Source organism: Phaseolus vulgaris, chromosome 8 (genome assembly GCF_000499845.2).
Source record: "Phaseolus vulgaris cultivar G19833 chromosome 8, P. vulgaris v2.0, whole genome shotgun sequence".
NCBI classification, from domain to species: Eukaryota; Viridiplantae; Streptophyta; class Magnoliopsida; order Fabales; family Fabaceae; genus Phaseolus; species Phaseolus vulgaris.
Window position 1 is genome coordinate 56,176,353 of NC_023752.2, and position 14,550 is coordinate 56,190,902.

Sequence of the window (14,550 nt, forward strand, 5' to 3'; positions counted from 1 at the left end):
TGTTGACTCTCTGCCCCGCGAAGCCAATGATTTGTTCATCATACTGGACAATGTCGTCGTCAGATATGCCCATCTTTCGGAAGGTCTTCCAATACAAGATATCCACAGAGCTCCCTTGATCTATCAGAGTTTTCATGATGACAAAGTTGGCTACCTCGATGGTGACTACCATAGGGTCATCGTGCTTCGGGTTTATGTTTCTGAAGTCCGAATCCGTGAAAAGCATGGGAGGCAGGCTTCTCCTGTTGCTTCTGCTGATGGAGCACACCGAACTGACCGCCCGGAGGTGTCTTTTTCGGGAGGATGATGTAGTTCCTCCTCCCGCGAAACCTCCGGCGATTGTGTTTATGACTCCCCGTACCGGCATGGTTCTTCGATGATCTCTTGCTCCTCGTCCTTCTCGGCCGTCCCGGCCTCTTCGACCTCTCTGCTCGTTTGCCTGCGTGTCCCTACGCCCTTCTCTCTTTTCCAGATCAACTTCGTTTTTCCTCTCCTCTCGGCTTGTCTGGACAAAGCGTCGCAGATGACCAGCTTGGATGAGCTATTCAATTTTATCCTTCAGTGCCCAACAATCTTCCGTTGTGTGCCCAAAATTGCGGTGGTATCGACAATGCTTGGTTTGGTCGGCACTCAACGGAGTAGGAGTCCTGCTTAGTGCCTTCAGGAGATCTGCATTGAGAGCTTCCTCTAAGACCTTTGAACTTTCGGCAGTCAAGGGGGTGTAACGGTTGAAACGTGGTCCCCTGGGTAAGTCTCTGGGTTTCCCAAAATGTGTTGGCCTGCTTCTGTCTCTCCTCCTCTCAGGTTCGTCGGGCGCTTGAGCTCTACTCCGAAACTCTTTCAATTCCTCCAGCTGCATGTATTTGGTGGCTCTTTGGCGCAACTCATCCAATGTTGCGGCCGGTTGCATGCATAAACTGTCCGAGAATGGTCCCGGCTTCAGCGCAGTCACCATGTGGTGCATCGCCACTTCGGGACTTAGGTTTCGTATGTCTAACGCTGTTTTGCTGAATCTGTTCATGAAGGCCCTCAAGGTCTCCGACTTCTCTTGCCGAATATTCACTAAGGCGATCGAGGTGAGGTGGTGTGGTCGGCTGGTAGTGAACTGTGCTCCAAACTTAGCCGTAAGTGTGTCGAAGCAATCTATGGATTGAGCTGGCAGTCGAGTAAACCAGCTCAAGGCTGCCCCCTTAAGTGAGGTGGGGAATATTCGGCACCACAACGCGTCTTCCGCCGTATGCAAGCCGACCTGTGTCAGGTACGCATTTACATGCTCATCCGGATCCGTGGACCCATCATACTTGTCCAACGTGGGGTTGTTCCAGGTTCCCGGCAAGGGGACTTCAAGGATGGTTTCAGTGAAGGGGCTTCTTCTAGGCGCCGTGTTTAGCGCATTATTTGAGGTCGGCCTTACGTTTTCTTGATACGAGCTCCCGGCCTCATGTGTATCCGTGTTCGCATGATCTCTTGAGGGGATATTATCCATAGCTTCCGGTATTTCCGGCTTCTTAGCAAGCTTTTCTTTCATCTGAGCATTCTCCTTCCTCAAAGCTTCCATTTCCTGCTGCATCTTCAAGATTAACGTCATAGGGTCTGGACGGCTGGTTTCTTCGTGTGCATTCCTGTCGTTACCCGTCATGTTCCTCGTAGTCACCATGCGGATAATTCGTGGGGTTAGTCTTCTCGGCCCCACGGTGGGCGCCAAAATGTTCCTACAAGATCTGACCCTGCAGAACACTTCTTCTGATGATGTCTTGTGTTGTTCTTCTCGTCTTGTCGGTCTTCCGGTTGGTCTTCCTCCAGCTGGATCTTCGGCTTGGACACGATGGGGGGAGTACCTGCGAAGACACTCCGACGATCAAGTCAGACCGAGAGCTAAGTACCAGAAGAGTGGGGAGTGAATAGTTACCTTGGGTGATGTGCCTCTTCTGCTATTTATACTGCTCTAGGTGGGCTATGGCCGCTGTGGGCCTGCTTTAGGGTCCAAACGAAGGCCCAATTGAGCCTTAACCGTGCTTATCATTTAAGTTGGGTTGTTTATGCTTAATTACGCGTTTAGCTTCGCCTGTTGTCGTCTAGTCGGTTTTGTCGTCTATCCGGTCTAGTCGGCCTTACGGCCATCTGGTAGTACAAGAACTTGATCAGAATCTACTTAAAATTGAACTTAAATTAGAGGAATTCATATTCTTCAAAAGAAATGTCTCCACAACAAGAATATGTCGAAATTCTTAAGGAAGAAATAACGCGATATAGTTATTTTGTGGGGTTTATAAATAGAACTTATATGCAAAATTCTTGTTGAGTTTTTAGGTTAGAGGATTTTTGGTTGTTGGTGTTATTCACGTTTTCCACATACTACTAGTGTTGGTGATTTTGATTATTTTAGAGCCAGAAATATCTCAAATATTGTTGGTGTTATTCACGTTTTCCACATATGGCAAAATAATGTTGAGAAATCTTTTAAAAAATCCGTATGAAGATATTAGAAGTAAGTATTGTGAGTGTACAAATAGTTACAATATATTTGGGCTAAGAACTACACTGAAATGGGTATCTTATCGTAGCAACTATTTTTAGAAGGAGAGGTGTGGAAAAGAAAAATTAGGCATAAATCATAGATGAGATTCTTCACATCAAAGTAGGACTCAGATAACCTAAAACTGCACCTTCTTCTATATATACTTTTTCCTATATGTCCTTGTTTGGGTCAGCCAACGTAAACCCACGTGACTAAATATCATGTATTCTATGCATATATGCTACTTTACGTAAAATAATTATCAATTTCGCTATAAATATTTAATATTTTATTTTCCAAGAACTTTCCAAACAAAGTAGTTTTTTTAATTTAAATGTAAAAAAAGTTATATAAGAGCGATTAAATTAATTTTAAATGATAATTTGTTGAATAGATCTTCTCCTTACTCTTTAAAAGAGTACCTTTTTTTTATTTGAATATAACACTCTAGTTTCTTTCTTCTTTATAAATAATAAGAAACAGGAAATTGAATATGATATATCTCATGAAGATGATTTCGATCTTGTGCAAGAATATTTTTCATCTTATAAATTTATTAATCACGTGTCCTCTGTTTATCATGTAAATAACAACATTATCAAAATATATAACAGTTATTTTTTGAACATTATTACATAACTAGAAAGAGTGTAAACAACCTAGGAAAAAGGGTTGTTCCATAAAAAATGGAGAAATAGAGTGGGTGGTGCGCCACCTGGTAGCTTCAAGCAGTGCAGAAGCTCTGTTACAGAAGTCGGTTTCTCTCTCCACCTGCAACCCTAATTTGTCTTTTAGCTCTAAGTCACATGCTCTGTTCTTCCTAACAGTGATTCATAGATTCCAATTTCTGAACATTCATTATGGCCATTGTCTTCTACCATGCTTCCTTCTTCTGAGTCCAGTTAGAGCACGTATACTGCTAAACACATCAAATTGGGATCCTTTTGACAACAACATCTACATGTCATCTTCTGGTTTCGGATTCTGTCACTCTCATAGTACTGTAACATCACATTTTGTCTACTATGCTAAATACACAAGAGAATAAGAAATATTTTTTTTCTTACAATTTTCTTATACATTTTAATCCCTACAGTATATGAATTTCAGTTTTTCATCAAGTGTTATGTCAATAACTTTTTTTTCTTCTTTCGAGAGTTTTATATCTATTATTTAGAAACTCACTTTATGAAAGTGGAATGAATGATAATAAATCTATAACTAAAATAAAAACTATATTATAATTATTGACTAATACCAGTAGACGGTTATTACTACAATGGTCGCAGCATATCATAGGCATCTAGCTGAAATACGGTAAAGTGTAATTTTTAACAGAAAATGAATAAATATTTTCATAAATTAAAATTAATTTATCACCGTAACTTTTAAATAAAAAAATCACTTTTCATAGAAATATCGGCTATTTCTATGGTGATGTAGCCAAAAACAGCACCAGTTTTGTAATTAGTTTGAAGAAAAGAACTTTTTCTAGTAAGAGTGTAGTTGAAGAGATAGAGATTTTCCGTGGGAAAGATATAAGACCACTATAGAAAAGGGAAAGTGAAAAACGAGAATAGAGGAACATAACATAACCTATTCCATCCCTTGTGTGCACTTATTAAACAGTGAATTTGACCCAACACAAAGTTTGATTCACATGATGATAACATTATATTTAAGACGTTTTCTTTTGGAGCATATTGGTAAGAGCATCTTTTCGTGTCTTCGTGTCATTATTGGTATTACAACAAATTATATAGATACAAGACTTAAAAAATATTAATATTAAATTTTTTTTTTAATTTTTAGTTGTTTTTATTTATAAATGTATTAGTTTTATTTTGTTTTTTTTTATTATAATATTTTTGGTTCTTTGTTTTACATTTTTTCTCTTTAACTAAACTTAGAATAAGTGTACGTAGTGATATATATGTTGTAAAACAGAACCTAATATAGCAAAATAAAAACGAAAAACAGAGTGTGTGAAACGAAAAACAGAGTATGTGGTAAAACCCTAAAATTCTTCAGTGACGTTGGAGGAGATCGCGGAGGTTCGGCGAAGACTGGATATACTCTGAGGTTATCGCGCGACGTTGCCCCTTCCACCCTGAATCGTAGCCGCACGACTGGGAACGCTCACACCTTCGCTCTGCTGGTTGTGTGGAATCTTGAGAACGTTGGAGAACGTTGCGAGATTCGTGGGTGGTTGGCTCCTCCATTCCCGCGGGTCTTCCTCCATCTCTGGCGGCCATGACCGCTCCTTTAGGGTTTGAAGATGCGATAGTGTGTTTTCTCCATATATAAATATTGCATCCCATTTGCTTCCGAAAACGCATCTCACACACTCACCTCTTCATCTTCTTCAAACCCTCCATTCACCATCTTCTTCCTTCTCCATTTTTCCTTTTCAATTTCTCTCTCCTCATTATTTTATTATTATAATATTTCTGGGTTCTATTTGGGTATTATTATTTTAAAGAGAAACTTGCTAGTTTTGATCCTCGAAAATCTCCGGGAAGTTCCTGTTGTATCCTGGGGAACTTGCGCAATACACCGTAGATAAGTTCTTACGGACAGTGATTACTCACGCCTCGGCATACCAATTTTGTTCGTTTTAAAGCCAATTTTTAACTACAATCGTAAGGACTTATGGCTGAAAATACGAACGACAACAACAACGTTGCTCAGGGAACACTAAATGTTGTTTCCGCAACGCAAACCATTTTTGCGAAACCATTTCCAGATGTCTAAAAAATTGAAGTCTTCACTGATCAGAATTTTTGACGTTGGCAAGGACGCGTGTTCACCTTATTGGACATGTACGGAGTTCCTCTTGTACTTACAACTTCCAAACTCGACTCAACCACGATTGTGAAACAAGTTGACGATTGGATCCATGCAAATAAGATATGTCGTCACACTTTACTCAGTGTGTTATCTAATGATCTGTTCGATGTTTTTACTTCTTATAAGAATGCGAAAGATATTTGGGATTCTCTTATCCTCAAATATACTGTCGAAGACATTGTCAGACAAAGGTTCGTAATTGCAAACTACTACCGCTGGGAGATGATCGAAGGCAAAGACATCAAAATCCAAATAAACGAATATCACAAGCTGATTGAAGATATCAAAACTGAAAGCATAACCTTGCCGAATGAATTCGTGTCCAAACTCTTGATCGAAAAGCTTCCGCAATCTTGGACGGATTACAAACAACAACTGAAGCATAAACAAAAACAGAAGTCACTATCAAATCTGATCACCGACATCATCATCGAAGACACAAACAGGAAGGATTGCGCTGTTGCAAAGGCCAAAAGTTTGTCTGCCAAAGCAAACGTGGTAGAAGACAAACTAGCTCAAAAAAGGTATGAGAAAAATTTGATCATAAAAAGAAATATATCAAATTCTCTTGTCCCAGTGGAACTAACCCCACTTTCAAGAAAAAGAGTAATTGCTTTGTCTGTGGAAAGCTAGGTCATCATACACCTCAGTGCAGACATAGGGCCAAAAACGACGATCCTCCTAAGGCAAATCTACCCGAAGGGGAAAATACTATTGTGGCAGTCGTTTCACAAGTAAACCTTGTGACAAATGTGAGCAAATGGGTGGTAGACTATGGGGCTACCATACACACCTGTGCAAATAGAAATGTGTTTACCTCCTACACAAGTGTGGGGGATGGAGAAGAACAAGTATATCTCGGTGACTCCAGGACAACTCCTGTCCTAGGAAAAGGAAAAGTTCTTCTGAAGCTCACATTTGGTAAAACTCTAGCTTTGAATGATGTGCTACATGTGCCATCAATTAGAGTTAATTTGGTCTCTGTGGCATTGCTAAGCAAAGTTGGGGTTAAAGTGTCATTTGAATCTGACAAGATTGTTATGACAAAAAACAATGTTTTTGTGGGAAAGGGATATTGTGATCAAGGCCTTTTTGTATTAAACATTTATGAAATTATGAATGAATCTGAATTTTCTGCTTATATTGTTGACTCATGATATATGACATGCTAGATTAGGACATGTGAATTCTTCGTATGTTATAAAATTGCAATGATTAGGATTAATCAACATGAATGACAAACAAAGTAGTAAATGTGATGTATGCGTAGAATCTAAAATAACGAAGAAAACATGTCACTCTGTAGAACGTCAAACTGAAATTCTTGGTTTAATTCATACCGACCTTGCTGATTTAAAACAAACCATGTCTAGAAGTGGTAAAAATTATTTTGTAACTTTTATAGATGATTTTTCTAGATACACCAAAGTGTATTTAATTAAACATAAGGATGAAGCTTTTGGCATGTTCTTAACTTATAAAGCGGAAGTAGAAAATCAATTGAATAAGAAAATTAAAAGAATTAAATCAGATAGAGGTGGTGAATATGTTTTATTTAATGATTATTGTGTAAAAGAAGGTATTATTCATGAAGTAACCCCACCGTATTCACCTAAGTCTAATGGAGTAGCTGAAAGGAAAAATAGGACTCTTAAAGAAATGATGAATGCCATGCTTATTAGTTCTAATGCTCCTGATAATTTATGGGGTGAATCTCTGCTTACTGCGTGTTTTTTACAAAATAGGATACCACATAGGAAAACTGGTAAAACACCCTATGAGTTATGGAAAGGTTATCAACCTAATCTGAAATACCTAAGAGTGTGGAGGTGTTTAGCTAAAGTGATGTTACCTGATCCTAAGAAAAGGAAAATAGGCTCTAAAACATCTGATTGTATGTTCTTAGGATATGCAGAACATAGTGTTGCCTATAGGTTTCTAGTTCTTAATAGTGATATAATTGAACGTAACACTATAGTAGAGACGAAAAACGCTGAGTTCTTTTAACACATCTTTGCGCTAAAGAGTAATGGTACATCTGAACAACCTATAGATAGTGCTAGTGATACCTTGAGTGAGGATGTTAGGAGAAGTAAAAGACAGAGAAAGGAAACATCTTTTGGAGATGACTTTTATACTTATCTAGTTGAGAATGATCCAATAAGTTTTTTAAAAGCTACTAGTGCTCCTGATGTTAAACATTGGGATAACGCCATTAAAACTGAGCTTGATTCAATTAAGAAAAATAATACGTGGACCTTAGTAGATCTGCCTAAAGGAGAAAAACCTATTGGTTGTAAGTGGATCTTTAAGAAGAAGTATCATCCTGATGGATCCATATATAAGGCAAGATTAGTAGCTAAAGGGTTTACTAAAAAACATAACATAGATTACTTTGATACTTTTGCACCTGTTACTAGGATTTCCTTTATCCGTGTGTTGCTAGCCTTAGAATCTATCCATAAGTTAGTAATTCACCAAATGGATGTTAAAACAACTTTTCTGAATGGTGAATTAGAAGAAGAAATTTATATGACTCAACCTAAAGGATGTGTAGTTCCAGGTCAAAAGGAAAAAGTATGCAAACTTTTAAAATCTTTGTATGGTTTGAAACAAGCACCAAAACAATGGCATGAAAAACTTGATAATGTTTTACTTTGTGAAGGTTTTTCTACCAATGATGCTGATAAATGTGTGTATTCTAGATCTGAAAATGGTGAATATGTCATTATATGTTTGTATGTGGATGACATGCTAATCTTTGGTACATGCAATGATATAGTTTTTCAAACAAAATTGTTTCTTGGATCTAAGTTTGAGATGAAAGACATAGGTGAAGCAAATGTGATTCTAGGAGTTAAAATCATAAGGAAGGGAGATAGTATATTACTATCCCAAGAAAAATACACTAAGAAACTTCTAAAGAAGTTTGGTTACTATGATTTTAAGTCAATGAGTACCCTTTATGATGCTAACTCTAAATTAAAGAAGAACAGAGGATAATATATTTCTCAAACTCAGTATGCCCAGATAATTGGGAGCTTATTGCATTTAATGAACTTTTCTAGACCAGATATTGCTTATGCAGTAGGTAGATTGAGTAGATACACTCAATGTCCTAGTCAGGATCATTGGGATGCACTTGTGAGACTCATGAAATACTTGAGAGGTACAATGGATTATGCCATTGAATATAGTGGATTTCCCGTTGTGCTAGAAGGGTACAGTGATGCTAACTGGATCTCTGATTCAGATGAGACAAAGTCCACTTGTGGTTATGTATTTACACTTGGGGGTGGTGCAGTTACATGGAGGTTAGCCAGGCAAACTATTATTGCAAGATCAACAATGGAATCTGAGTTTGTTGCTCTAGAAATGGCTGGTAGTGAAGCCGAGTGGTTGAAAAACTTCTTAGCAAACATTCCTTTAGGAATGAAACCAACCCCATTTGTATCAATGCATTGTGATTGCCAATCGGCAATAGCTATAGCTAAAAATAAAAGCTACAATGGAAAGAATAGACATATACAATTGAGACATAATTTGGTGAAACAACTGTTAAAGAGTGGAACGATTTCTATTGACTATGTCAAGTCAGAACGGAATTTGGCAGATCCTCTAACAAAACCCCTAGGGAGAAAAATGATTTTAGAAACATCGAGGGGAATGGGACTTAAGCCACTTGCAAACAAACAAGTGATGGAAACCCAACCTTTGTGATTGGAGATCCCATGAATAAGGTTCATATGGGTAAAAATAAGTCACTTGTTAGTTCTGCTAGCACTAATATTGATTTTAAATCAATTTTGTCCATTCCTATGGTGTGTGAAAGTGTTAGATACTGCATAATCGAGAGGATAAACTTTGTGGTTAAAATTCAGAGGTAAAGGAGTTTTAATGATTTACAAAGTTTTAATGATATTCATATCCCTTATGGGTGGTGTATGATTTGCAGCATACATTTGATGAAATCACCTATATGAGTGTCAAATGAGGCCGCTTGCATGAGATCTTAACAAGATTTCTATAGCACTCATGAATATCGGGCACGCGCATGGCCTAGTAACGCAACACAACGACAATAGCAAGTAATATGAGGGTGTATTGTGATTGATAAACCTCTAACACATACTAAATGTCTTAGTTCATATAGCTTGCTATACCACTATACCAACTACACTATGTGTTACGTTCATCAATCTAAGACTGGTTCATATAGCTTGCTATACTAGATCTGATGCATTACATCCTAGATGAACCCATAATCTTTTCTTTCAATATTTCTATGTTTTATCTTTTGCAATATGTGGGGGATTGTTGTAAAACAGAACCTAATATAGAAAAATAAAAACGAAAAACAGAGTGTGTGAAACTGAAAACAGAGTATGTGGTAAAACCCTAAAATTCTTCAGTGACGTTGGAGGAGATCGCGGAGGTTCGACGAAGACTGGATCTACTCCGAGGTTATCGCGTGACGTTGCCCCTTCCATCATGAATCGTAGCCGCACGACTGGGAACACTCACGCCTTTGCTCTGCTGGTCGTGTGGAATCTTGAAAACGTTGCGAGATTCGTGGGTGGTTGGCTCCTCCATTCCCGCGGGTCTTCCTCCATCTCTGGCGGCCATGATCGCTCCTTTAGGGTTTGAAGATGCGACAGTGTGTTTTCTCCATCTATAAATATTGCATCCCATTTGTTTCAGAAAACGCATCTCACACACTCACATTTTCATCTTCTTCAAACCCTCCGTTCACCATCTTCTTCCTTCTCCATTTTTCCTTTTCAATTTCTCTCTCCTCATTATTTTATTATTATAATATTTCTGGGTTCTATTTGGGTATTACTCTTTTAAAGAGAAACTTGCTAGTTCTGATCCTAAAAAATTTCCGCAAAGTTCCTGTTGTATCCTGGAGAACTTGCGCAATACACCGCGGATAAGTCCTTATGGATAGTTATTACTCACGCCTCGGGAAACCATATATTCATGCTTTTTGCTTTGATCTAAGTAAGAAAAAAAATTAAAGAAATATTAAATCTCATATCTTTTGTCTTTTTTTTTTCCTCTTTTGTTCATCTTAATTCATTTTATAATAAGTTATCAAAACGATTTAGAGTTTATCATTGTAAATGTTTGTTGAGTTTATCAATCACCCATTGTGAACCATTCATAAATATATAGTTTCTTGCACAAGTTGGTTGGTGTGGGAGAAAACTTGCAAAGTTTCATAAATAGTTACAAAATTTGGAAAAAAAGATGGATGTTAAGATTGACTTAATGGACTTGCTAAATGAACCTCTCATAGAGTGCATCCACCACGGGATTGTTCTTATTAGGTCTTTAAAATTAGTTTAATAACTTTTATAGTCCCTTTATTATGATTATTTTTTCTATTTTGTTCCATTATTTTTAATATTTTATTTGATCAGGTTTTTAAAATAATTAAGTCAATGTGATTTTTTCTATTAAATTATTGTTGACAATGTTACTACAGTAAGTGGTATTGATTCTATGTTTAATGTTTCACTTCCATAATAAGTAAACTTTGATTGAAGACATATCATTTGTTATTTATGTGTTTTTCTTATAACGTTATTGCCATCAATTTGACAAAAGATATTATATTGAGTTATTTTTTTAAAAAAATAGTACCAAATTGAGAACGGTTAAAATAGTGAGACAAAATTAAGAAAATAATCATAAAAGTAAAAAAAAAAGAGTTATTAAACCTTTAACATATTTAGAATTAGAAACCTTGTAATTTAGAAGTACATTTTTATTGTTTTAGGATTTGGACTACTTAAGTGAGAAGGAAATTAAGAAATAGATTTTGCCAAAATTTAACTTCTATATGTTTAATGAAATCAATTATACAAACTATTCACTAGCATTTAATATACCCTCTTTTTTATCGTAATTTACTCATAACATATCCTTAATGATATCTTATTCTTTACTATTTGTATTTTTCTTGTTTTTATAAATTATAACATCTTTCTCGTTGTAAATTAGACTGTCCTTTCCATTTTATATAATGTTACTAATAATTTTATATAATATTACCCGAAAATAAATATTACAATAAATTATCAGTAAAATCCTAAGTCCTAATAAGATAAAAAAAAAAGGCAAGAAGAAAAGATGGAAATAAACCAAATTAAAATATTACTCAAATATTTCCCATTTTTAAAAATTGATTCATTAAAATGGGTATTTTAGAGGTCAAATCCTATTACTACCTTCCATCAAAGTATTTTTGGAAGGGAAAATTGGAAAAATAATTGATAGCTGCAGCTGCAGATGAGGAAGAAAAAGAGATACTGTGCCAATAGCCACAAACAAGCTAGAGAAAAGTACTGAAATAATAGTATTAATTGGCAGGTACTCACTAAGAGACATGTAAATCTCAACATTGATTTCACTTAAACCAGCTAAGTCTCTAAACTTATTTCATCATCTCAAACTCATCTATTTCAACGGCAGGGCAAGTTATTCACATGCCAGATCCCTCTGTAGCACTGAATGCCCACCCCAACCTTACCACATCTCTCTCAACACACTTTTTCTGAAACACACACATAACAAACCAAACAAGCCTATTTAGATAAAAATTCTCCTTAAACACATACAGGTAGAAAATAAGAAGGTAAAAATAAATTAGTGATTTCAACCAATACCAGCATCAATGATTAGAAATTTTCAAATAAAAAAAGCACATTACCTAGCCAATCAACCAAGACAAGAAACACATCAAAATGTAGAATAAGACCAGTAAAGCTCTTGCAAAGAAAAGATAAACCCGCCAAAAGCATATTGAACATGTCTCAACATTGATTTCACTTAAACCAGCTAAGTCTCTAAACTTATTTCATCATCTCAAACTCATCTATTTCCTCGGCAGGGCAAGTTATCCACATGCCTGATCCCTGTGTAGCACTGAATGCTCACCAACCTTACCACATCTCTCTCAACACACTTTTTCTGAAACACACACATAACAAAACAAACAAGCCTATTTAGATCAAAATTCTCCTTAAACACATACAAGTAGAAAATAAGATGGTAAAAATAAATTAGTGATTTCAACCAATATCAGCATAAATGATTAAAAAATTTCAAATAAAAAAAGCATATTCCCTAGCCAATCAACCAAGACGAGAAACACATCAAAATGTAGAATAAGACCATTAAAGCTCTTGCAAAGAAAAGATAAACCCGCCAAAGGCATATTGAACATGTAAATCTCAACATTGATTTCACTTAAACCAGCTAAGTTTCTAAACTTATTTCATCATCTCAAACTCATCTGTTTCTCAAGCAGTACCTATCTTGATCCAGAGAAAGTTTTCCGGCTCCTCCTGGTGCGTGCATTCGTATGAGTCCTCTGTCCACGGCAGGGCAAGTTATCCACATGCCTGATCCCTCTGTAGGACTGAATGCCCACCAACCTTATCACATCTCTCTCAACACACTTTTTCTGAAACACACATAACAAAACAAACAAGCCCATTCAGATAAAAATTCTCCTTAAACACATACAAGTAGAAAATAAGAAGGTTAAAATAAATTAAACCTATTTTATAAGTTAAAATCGAATTATACACTACACATTTTATATATGCTCTTCATCCGCCTTCTCTGAAAACCAATACACATACTGCTTTCAACCAATGAGAAAAGTAGGTGCAATTTACTTTTCTTTTTTTAACAAATCAACACAGAGAAATTTATGCAAACAGGGGTTTAAATGGTGGGAAGAAAGTACCAAATCGTTTCCGATCAAGTACTTCGAGAGCAACTCGCGAATTGAATAGAGTTCCCTCTTGCTGAGATCCTTGACGAATTTGTTCTCGACACCGAGCTCGCACACGATGTGGTGCGCTTTCGAGCGCCCTATTCCGTGCAGGTGCTGGAGAGCGTACTCCAGACGCTTGTTGTCGGGGATCTCGCCTCCCATACCGCCTCCGATGTTGATGTTCTGCACGCGCACACATCGAAACTGCAAAAACGGAAGAGAAAGGGACAACGTGAAGCTCTAGAATGTTCGACAAATCCCTAGGCGAAGGCGAATTGAGCCGAAGGAGAAATTACCGATAGGTTTTGGCGGAGGCGGAGAGCGACGTCAGAAAAGATTCGCGCGGAGCCGAACATGGTGGATTTGAAGATGAGACTAAGGAGACAGAGACTAGGTTTTCCAATTCTATGTTTGTTCTTTCAGTAAGGTGATGCTGCAGTGGAGTGAGTGGTAGCGGTGCAAATGGAGCATCAAAACTTTGATTTTTTTTTTATTTCTAAACAAAATGATAATTTTTTTTAAAAAGTTAAATATGTTGTTGAAATTATATTGTAATAATCTCAGTTCTGAGTATTTAATTTAATAATATTTATAATTTTTAATTAAGATACTTTTTAATTACTAAAAAAATATGGTACCGGATAATTACGGGACAAAGAATAATTTAATATTTTGTATATTAAAATCAATATATATAATTTTTTTAGAAACAAAATTAAACAATCAATCACATCTTATAATTTTGTTTTTAATATTTATGAAATAATTTTAATATTACCCGAGAGAATCGACCAGGTAAATCAACCAGTCAAAATAAAAATTAATTTAAGTTAATGATTTTTTAATTATGTGTTTCTTTGCATAAGTATATTATATTTATTCTTCAGTAGTTGAAACCACAAAGTAGTTCATCTCAAGACTACAAGTCCAAGATACACTGAGTTCGTCTACTTTATTGTCTTACATTTTATACTTCGTTTTTATGAGATTTGGGAATTTTCATACTTATTTTGGAGCCTACTTCAAAACATGCAAATATAAAATTTATCAATATGTCTTCAACAAACTTTCTTTCTCAGCAATAAAATTTGTTGTCCAAACTCAAAAAATTTAGTGGCAGGCAAGGCAAATTAGCTGAAATAAAAAACTTAAATAATATAACTGTTACAAATAATCATTTGTGTTAGTCTTGATGTAATGGTACCACTTGATTGCTTCTAATTGCACCATTCTTGAATATCTTCCTTAAATATAACTCTGCACCCACACTTCCTTATACTTGGCTTCCATGCCTTAGACATAAAATATCAGTTGAAGAAGGCATTTTTCTTCATTGCATTCATGAACTGAGTGGCTATGTTTAGATACTATGGGGAAAATCAAGTCAGGT

At 36.2% G+C, this 14,550-nt stretch overlaps 2 protein-coding genes across 4 annotated transcripts; both read right to left on the reverse strand.

Moving 5' to 3' along the window:
• Positions 1-541: 541 nt before the first annotated feature.
• LOC137825380 (uncharacterized) lies at positions 542-1,639 on the reverse strand. Its single transcript, XM_068631053.1, has one exon. It carries the CDS (start codon positions 1,637-1,639, stop codon positions 542-544), a length of 1,098 nt encoding a protein of 365 aa, XP_068487154.1.
• A 10,070-nt stretch (positions 1,640-11,709) lies between these two features.
• On the reverse strand, positions 11,710-13,679 carry LOC137824242 (small ribosomal subunit protein uS13m). Of its 3 annotated transcripts, none has more exons than XM_068629786.1 (4): positions 13,457-13,679; positions 13,131-13,364; positions 12,690-12,842; positions 11,710-11,930 (listed from the first exon to the last, which is right to left on the reverse strand). In XM_068629786.1, the coding sequence occupies exons 1-3, from the start codon at positions 13,514-13,516 to the stop codon at positions 12,690-12,692; spliced, it is 447 nt and encodes a 148-aa protein (XP_068485887.1). In that variant the 5' UTR covers positions 13,517-13,679; the 3' UTR covers positions 11,710-11,930. The 3 variants fall into 3 exon arrangements, with proteins under 3 accessions (XP_068485887.1, XP_068485886.1, XP_068485885.1); XM_068629785.1 differs by having other exon boundaries at positions 11,710-12,346; XM_068629784.1 differs by lacking the exon at positions 11,710-11,930 and having other exon boundaries at positions 12,458-12,842.
• Positions 13,680-14,550: the final 871 nt, after the last annotated feature.

Bases quoted from the DNA above. Each gene is read 5' to 3' on its own strand.
- LOC137825380 (XM_068631053.1), bottom strand. From the start codon at position 1,639: ATGACGGGTAACGACAGGAATGCACACGAAGAAACCAGCCGTCCAGAC.
- LOC137824242 (XM_068629786.1), bottom strand. From the start codon at position 13,516: ATGTTCGGCTCCGCGCGAATCTTTTCTGACGTCGCTCTCCGCCTCCGC. The intron at 13,365-13,456 runs GTAATTTCTCCT...CCGTTTTTGCAG, and splicing joins GCCTCCGCCAAAACCTATCG to TTTCGATGTGTGCGCGTGCA. The intron at 12,843-13,130 runs GTACTTTCTTCC...TGTGTGTTTCAG, and splicing joins ACTTGATCGGAAACGATTTG to AAAAAGTGTGTTGAGAGAGA.